Here is a 9,523-nt window from a genome sequence, read left to right on the forward strand (position 1 = left end):
TATATATATATATATATATATATATATATATATATATATATATATATATATATATATATATACTATCCCCAGACTCTTGAAAAAAGCATGTACATGCACATACATATAGAACAGTGGAAGCGTAGCAGAAATAGTGGGGTCTTTATAAGTTAAGTGGTTGAAATGTTAGAAAACGTACTGAATTGACGTCTTCCCCAACGATCCTCCTTAGAATCATCAGATCCTTTATCAGATAATTCCAGCACTGCAAAAAAAAAAAAAAAACAATATTCCTACTAGTTTTCTTTAATTCCAATTTATTGACACATCCTTCTTATTAGTTTTTAAATCGAAAAATTGCATTCTGAATGAAAACAATGAAGACGATTTATGGGAAAATGAACATGGTATCAATAATTACTCTGTGCTTTCGATTAGTTCCTTGTTCACCGAAGAAGAGAATTCTGTCAACCTTCAATACGGGATGACTGACTGCTTTGTACGATTGAAATAATCGGATATATGCATATATATTTAAGAATATGTACAGCCACGTAATCCGGTAATACCCAAGCCGTAAGGCTGAAATTTGCAGCTTTTCAGTTATAACAATTACAAGTGAATATATGGTGTCTTTCTACAAGTCTAGAAATTTCTTTTCTGAACCGGTAAACGGTTGGAAGTCTCCTAAACAGTCTCTGTTCGTTACATAAGAAGCTTTCACTTCACGAATTACCACCTATTCATAACACTATCACGTAATATAACTAATTTTCTACACAACAACCTGATCTCCTTTCAAACACCTCCCAAACACACCGGAAATCCTCGACCGACCGCTCCTGTACAGCAGCAACTCTGTTTTTGACTGCAATCATAGATTTGAAAATTTAAAATATCCGCTACATTGTGCAACAATCGTGAAACTGGACATCCCATCAGGTTACGGTGAACAGTTACGAAATAACTTCTATGCGATAAATGCAACTTTCACTTTTATTCGGTAGGTTTAACTTTAATCGATAAGCATAATTTGATCTAAGTCGTACATATTGAAATAGATAGCGATAAGAAAATGATAAGGAGATCATCAATGTGCTTAACGATAAGGCACTTGTTCGCCGAATATCCTTCCTCTTATCATCGATGGCATGACCCTTCCTACGAATCAGTTTACATTCAATGAAAGTAACTAATACATGTCCAGAATGTACTTCTGGAATATTGTCGATAACAGGAAATCGGAAATATGGGAGAAGCCTACTATGTGATAGAATGTGTAGATCAAAAGCTCGCTTTCTTAGCAAAATTAGCCCAATGTTCTACTGTTTGACGTCCCAAATCGAAAACAAGCGAATGTAATTCCAGGCTTTTTCCAGTATGCATGTTATTGTTACGTCGTGATGATATTTGTGGTGCTGCAGAGATGGTTGCAGTGATTGGTTCTGCTTCCGCATCACTGCTACTTTCCACCCATCCTTCACTGCTTTCATTTGCGGTATTGACGCTCATCATCACTTCACAAAATTGTTCAAAATCACGACTTTGCATTTGCAAGCTTGACCGTACAAAATTATCACTCCGATTGCTTCGATTACGCCAATGTGCAGTTCTTGCCATTGATGTAGCTGCATTCAGTCGCCTACAACACATCACATTGCGATTTAGATCATTGTTTTTGTTTTATACCATTAGTTCAACTTTAAACCTATCTTGTTATTTGATCAGATCTAGATCAGATTCAATGCTTTATCTCCCACAACAATACCGCTCTTTGAAATTGATCTGCTAAAAATTACAGTTTTATCACAATTATTCTGATTTAAATCCTGTAAGATCCTACTTTGATACTCGCAGAGGTTTCCCGTGTTTTCGTGAATACTGTTTCTCGACTTTACTGATACACTTTCGTAATGGTGCACATGTCAACCACTGCCCATAAGTTAAACGCATACGTTCGTTGAAATATGCATAGATAAATGGATTACACATATGATTACATAACCAAACCTATAATAGCACATTTTATACCACCGCACAACAATAATTCTAATTTTCTTTTTTCCCATTTATTACGAATTAGATTTACATTACAGCTTAAGCAACCTTAAGTAATCAGTGTTAAACTTTAGTACTTGGAGCTGATATATTTTCTGTTATGAGGAAACTCATCGCTTCATGAGTGATAGGATAACTTTTAAGTAAGCCTGAATGTTGGCCAGTTGAAGCTCTCCAAACCACCAGTATATTTATCATCATGGTGACTAAACCGAATAACATCTATGTCCAACATTAATTGCAGTTATTATCACAAATTGCATCTCACTACTTACTTACTGTTTCCCACAAAAGAGTCTGTTAATTAGCAACAAAAAAGTTATTGAATTCGACTTTGCAAAATCGTTTTACCAAATGTAGAGAAACAAATTGCCAAAAGGTCAATATATCAATCATGAATGGTTTAGCAAAGAATATAATAGATGAAATAGTACAAATGAGGGATGGATAAAAAAATTGAAATGTTAAACGAGCCTGAAAAAAAAAAAGCATAAAGTTTTTATTCGTGATTAAATTGTGGTATAAAGATAAGAAGAAGTTGCAGTCATAAATGCATCTACAAGTCTTATCAACCTTTATGATCTAGAAAAACATTGCTTTTTTTCCACCGATTGGTTGGTTGATTGATGCATGAAGTAACTGTAGTAGCAGTAGTGGCAATATTCCTTTGCAAGAAATATATTTAATATGTTACGATAAAATAGCTCACCTGTTTTTTAAATCTTTTAGCACTGCCAATATTTAACTTGTTACAATTAATTTTATGCCGAACTTTATATATTTTTATAAGTACCATTAGAGAACACGACCATTGCGCTAATATGCTGGCAAAATTGAAGGATGATGCAAGTACCATAAATATTGCTATAGATAGCTATATTTTAGAGATAATTTCTTGTTCATTTTTCCTTTTTTTCTTTTTTTAAATAACTTCATTAAAATAACTTCGAATGAAGAAACATCAATAATTTTAATTTTGTTTTAAGCAAAAATTTTACTAATTTGTGCGAAGTTAATGGTGAAATTATTTATACTGAAGTTCCACTCAAATATCTTTCAGAAGAAAAGTGAAATATAAGAAACTATACCTGGCCTTCTTCCAGCTGTGCTCAAAAAGCTCACTGTCCACATATTAGCTCGCATACCTATCAATGGTACGGGCATTGTTCCGATATAAGCTAAAAGCTAAATCGTTAGCTGAAGAACAAGGAAAAGGTAAAAAGCTGATCCTTGATATGGTAGGCTTAATTAGTTTTATATTAGATAAAGTGAAGATGAGACAGAGAACAATGGTCAAAAAAGAAATGATTAAGCATCAAAATACACATTTTCTACCACATTGTTTCATTACATATCATCTTATCAAAGGTAAATCATTACATATCATTTTATCAAAGTGTAACAGAAAGTTACACTACTTGCGAATTGTAAAGTTAAACGAAAATTCCCGATGATTTCCTCACTCATTGTTTGAAAACCTTTTTAAAGTTTATTAATTAATTATTTACGCTAGTATATTCTTCTTTTCTTTCTTTTTCTTTCCCCTCATTTCCGTACATATTTGAACCTAACTCAGGATTTCTGATCCTCCGTCCAATATTCACGTTAAATGATTACTCAAATACCTGCAGTAATACCGATAAGCCATGTTATGGTAGAACCAACGAATGCAAATGACACTCGATTGATTGTTTTAGCACGTGTACGGTAAAAGCAAATAGCAACACAACGGTTGATACCCAATAATGCGTGACTTATTATTCCGGCCGTCCAGGCAGCTATTTCAAGAAATGATAATAAGAATACGGAAAAATGTAGATTTTCCAGAAATGTATTGGACTGACTGCCATTTACATTGTACAATTCATTTTTGACTTCATCCATCCTTAAAGTTATAGGATCAATCATAACATTGTTGCTGTTTAGAAGTTCAACGGAATTATTAGCAGCATTGTCGTAATTGAGAAAAGGCACTTGGACAATATTGAGACCACATGCGAGACCAGCAATAATGAGCATAATAGCATCAGCCAATGCAATATTAGCCATAATGGTATAAGCTGATAAGCGATACATCCGACAGCAAGTAATCATTAGTAATGTTGTCATATTACACAATGAACCAATAATTCCAATGAATATGTAAACTCCTCCAACAGCACTTGTCAATCCATCAGAATCGAATAATTCCCCAATCATTCTAAATTTTTTTACCATTTTGATCGTCTACAATTGAATAATTCTTTAATTGCATTTTGTTTTGTCCTGTAAATGAACCGTATTATGCTTGTTGAAATGGATGATAACGTTAGAAGATAGTATCACTTACACTAAGATGAATGTGCAAACTTCATATTTTACTTTAAAACTGTAGCAATTGCAATATATGTAACATCTCTCAATAGCAAAAACAAAAAACGAAAAGGTTGCAAAGAATCATATGACAAGCTGAAATCATATCAATGATAACAATTGGTAAGTTATACTGTAACATTCTATTCCATTTATTCACAAAAATGAATTAACCAGAATAAGAATGAAAAAGTAAAATACAATGTTATCGCCTAAATAAAAATCTTTAAATGCTGAAAAATGAATAAAACATTTAGTGAAGGTTTAAAATAAAATTTTCCGTATGGAAGTCATGAAAAATAAATGAAAGATATGGAACCGCCTATTAGTTCGATGAGTAAATTGCTTCGAGGGAATTTTTGAGGGGAAAAAGAAATACATGGAAGGTATAAAACAAGGGCGAACTTGAAAATTGTGAAAAAGGGAGGAGTGAATGAATTGATATGAATGCTAATAAAGGCTTGAAAATATTGAGGAAATATCACTCATTCACTTACATACATACATAGTGTATGAATTTATTTTTTTTTTTTTTTTCTAAGCCATATCACCCACATATATACATGTTTTTTAGCAAAAATATATGCTTATAAAATGATTGCGGAAAATTTGAAAACTCTCAAAACCTCTTCACATTGAAATCAGTTGGAAGTAGTAAAATAACAGTAATTTATATCGGTCAAACTACATGATGTTCACTTTTTCTTCCTCCATTTTCCTTTTCCGATAATCAGTTGGAGTAAAGGCTATTTGTTCAGAGAAAAAATATCAATTAAAATTTTGCTATTTTTCTAAATTTTAGGACAAAACCAAAACAGAATTAAAAGAGGAAAGGTATGGATAACATTATAGACTAAATGAATTGTTATAAATTTGCATTTAAATGTCAGCTATTAACTAGCTCGACTGAAAACCACAGCTTGAAGTGATATATTTATCAGCTGATAGATGACGATCCATAGCAGTTTCATTTGTCATTCTCCCTATTTGGTACTTGCTTAAGTATCGCACGGCCAATTAACAGGATAAGTTCATCTTTTCTATTTGATATAATCATTTCTTCTGCACTAAATTTTTCTTAATGATAATTTGAAATACAATCAAATGAATGATTGCTTCCAGTTATGAATGTGATAGAAATGTATTGATGATTGCGCAACTTATAAAATTAACTTTCTTCAAATAATGTAATCATATGGTAATCATTATTTCAATTATCTTGAAATTAGTTTATAGCAAAACTCACTCTTAATATAAAAATTAGCAATAAACTTTTTCATTTATTTAATAACTAATCTGTTGGAAATATTTCATAAGAGGATAAGATGTTGAACAAAATTCATTTTGCATGATTCTATTGAATGTTTAATCATACAGAATCTTTCTTATTTTTTCATCCTATTATTTGCAGTTAATCCAGGATTTCAAACATCTTTCAGCAACAGTAAACCTTCTATCTGGATTTAGCGCATGTATAATGCAACTTTTGCGCAAAGCATTTTTTTTTTTTCAACGCTATAACTTCGCATCATTCTTTATTAACCCATTGAAATTGATCAGAATTTCCATTATTTTTCATGAGATTACTTTAATGGTAACATAAATTATAATTGAAGCATTAATCAGAAAGATTGAAGTGTGCTGTGAATTCAATAAAAACAAAACAAAGGAAACAAAAAAAGAAAAAGAAAAAACACCATGAATAAAAAAATGAAACTTCTCCGAATTTAATTATATATACCCATTTACTGTATATTAAAATTTTTGAACTAAATTCCTTTGTATCTCTCGACACAATGATGTCACAATAGGAAATAATAGCTGGAAACGGATAATTGGATGATTCGCCTGTTGATGACAGCGAAATTTCCACTAATAATAATATTCCTGAAAGTATTATTTGCAAATATATCTCATGAACAAAAGTTCTTATCAATATTGTAAAAAAAACTTTTGATACATATTTAATTTTTCAAGAAAACTTACGATTGTAAAATTTAAAAAAAACAAAGAATCTAAACTTTGCATTACATCCACTTTATCAATTGAATCAAAAAACGACAATTTAGAATTGTTTGACAAAAAGAAATTTCAATATCTGTTAATTTTTTTGGGATTATTCTTTGTCATTAATTTAAGGATTTTAATTAATTCATTCATTCATTTATTACAACTTTTGAAAAAAAAACGGAAAATATGTATTTATCACTGGATTAAACAAAAAAGAATTATTCTAGTTTCCAAATACTTGAATATCGTGATTGATTTCAATTAACTGGTATCAACCAAAACCGTTCGCTGAAATGAATTGAGCATGCGAAACAATACATTCATAATCATATAACACTTGAAAAAAACCTTACATTATAATAAATTGATGAAATTATTGATCTTTAACATTTTCTTTTGGTGATATTAATTAGTGTTATGTGAAGCAGATCTTTTATCACCAACAAACATTCGTAATGCTTCTAAATTTTTTGCAGTAATCTGGAAGTAATATCATTGATTTCTTGCAATAACCAATACTGATAATATTATTATAAATTTTGCAATATAATAAGCCGATATGTTTGATATAAATCAAACTCGATGATACAAGCTATATTATAATTAAGCTTACTACAAGCTATGTTATGATTAAGCTTACTACAAGCTATATTATGATTAAGCTTACCTGTCATATTGCATTCTTTTTAAGTTTGTTGAAGAATTATTATCAATCAAATATTTCATTTAAAATCAATTTTCAAACAATCGACGTAATATAAACAATTGCATTATTAACAAAAAAAAGAAAGAGGGGAAAAGAAAAAAATATTCCAAAATATTATACTATAAATTGAACAGTTATTGCGTCGAATTATTTTTCAATGAAAAAGAAAAAAGTTAATTAACAAAACTATCCTAATGAAATTTTTTTCTCCAATCAAAATATTTTTTATTGTTGCCATAGATATAATAAAGAACTGTGTTAAATTTATACGAAAATAACAAAGATAAAAAATGCAAGAGGGACGAAGAAAATTTTTATTATAAGAAATGAAATGTTAAATATCATTAGATAAAAATTGAAAAAAAAAATTCACTAAATAAATATTTTCCAACCTGAAAAAGTAACAAAAACTATTCTAATTGAATTTTCAAATTAGATTTTCATCAAAGAATATTTTAAAATTGAGCTTTTCAAAACAAGAAACGATCGTCGAAGGAATGCAAATGATTGATTACTAGTAAATACTGGCGAATATCCTTTTAATTTTCAAAACATTGAATTTCATCTTCAAATTGTATCATCTAATTAAGATGTTCAAGATGTTTGCATTTTAAATTTACAGACAAAAAAAAAAAAAAGAAATGAAAAAGAAAAGAACAAAAATTTATTTGACTGGTGCTCTTTACAAATTAAATTATAGTGAGTTTAATATTGTGAATGCTCATAGCTTTATTATCAGCAAATGATTGTTAACAATTATCAGGAGCTAATTTGGGGAAATAATAATTAATGATAATTGTTATGTTATCTGAAGCCAATTGTTGGAAAATAATAATGATAATGAATACTATGAAGTAATTATTATTATATTTACAAATTCTGTTTGCAAAATTTATCATTTTATAGTTTTTATAATTAAATCAATTCTTATAATTAAATCAATTCTTTTATAATTAAATCAATTCTTTATCAATTCATTTATAATTAAATCAATTCCTTACCTTTTTTATCTTTTTTTTTTGATCGGACTTTCAAATGGGAATAAAATATAATATCTATTATTTCTAAAACAAAAGGGAACAGCAAAAATAACGAAAACAGCCAAAATATTTGTTAGGATGGGTAATAATTTAATTTATCGGAAATGAAAATTATAAGAAAAACTATTAGGTGACATAATTTCTGTCACAATTTTCGATATAATTGTTGTGTTAGATATTTCTTTCAAAAGCATGCGCATATTGGATCAGAATTTAGACAAATCAATATGATGGTTATTACATCAATAAATATGGCAATCACGTATAATCAAACTTGTCATTTTTATCTAACTTTTATTTATGCAAAATAATATGCAGGGAGATGTTTAAAATATCCAAATATAAGATATACTTCTTTCCTACAGCGATATATAACTGTATTTATCTTTCAAATACTATCAGCATAACTTATCATTGTAATTGCAATCATTACTTCAGTTTTTATCAGTGCTTCAAAAAGAAGTCACTTTTGATTTTAACATTTTCTATTAATAGTTTCATGTTTCTCTGCTATTTCTAAATATATTAGTATCTGTCAAATGTTTTATTGTCATATTGTTGGATATCCTAGTGATATCCTTTAAAAATACACATTTTCCTTTAACTTTGATCGATAAAAAAAGCACTAAGCATCGCGAATTCTTTGATTCTTCTTTTTTATATAAATTTGAAATAATTTCGAAAGTATTTAAATAATTATTATTTCTAAATAAATCAATGATCATTGATTTTTTTTTTTTCATTAACAATAGTAATAGCATATATTTTTCAAATGAAAATGCATAGCTTTGAAGGAAGGAATATGAAAAAGCATTTTTCCTTTATGCACAAAACATAATTGAGATTGTTGACGTCGTTCATTCTTTAAAATATAAAAGTGCCATTTACCCAATGAACATGAATCTCTGAATATCACATCCTATCGTCTTAAGTACACTCAATTCAATTCGTTAAAACAAAAAAAAAAAAAAAAAGAAAACAGAAAAAAAAAGGATAAAGAAAAAAAAAACTGAATCGTTAACACCTCATCTAAAATAATCCCGGTCAGAGAAAAGGAAAAAAAAAGAAAAGTATTCACTGATGTAATAAATGTATTTCATTAAAGGTGTTATTATTTTTTTCCTTTCCCATTTATGAAAATTAAAATAACCAAATCATCAGAATCTTTAGCATTAAAGTTTCATTTTTAAAAATTGTTGCGAGAGAAAAAGAAAAATAATAATATTGTCATCGATCTTTTTGCATAATTTTCAATGATGAAAATTCTATTTGTAATAATTAACAAACTAGAAACAATGATATCATTTTTCCCATTCATTCTTTGGAATATTAGTTTGTTTAAATTTTGGTGTGATGCATTTGATGAATAATGAAATTT

At 28.8% G+C, this 9,523-nt stretch overlaps 1 protein-coding gene across 1 annotated transcript; it reads right to left on the minus strand.

The window, feature by feature from the left end:
* Positions 1 to 1,263: 1,263 nt before the first annotated feature.
* On the minus strand, positions 1,264 to 4,236 carry LOAG_09891 (hypothetical protein; the record flags this gene model as incomplete). The annotated part of the gene is made up of 5 exons (XM_003145419.1): positions 1,264 to 1,621; positions 1,823 to 1,989; positions 2,747 to 2,901; positions 3,126 to 3,215; positions 3,663 to 4,236. 5 exons carry the CDS (start codon positions 4,234 to 4,236, stop codon positions 1,264 to 1,266), a joined length of 1,344 nt encoding a protein of 447 aa, XP_003145467.1.
* Between the last annotated feature and the right edge of the window lie 5,287 nt (positions 4,237 to 9,523).

This window comes from Loa loa (genome assembly GCF_000183805.2).
Source record: "Loa loa unplaced genomic scaffold supercont3.41, whole genome shotgun sequence".
Taxonomy (NCBI): Eukaryota; Metazoa; Nematoda; class Chromadorea; order Rhabditida; family Onchocercidae; genus Loa; species Loa loa.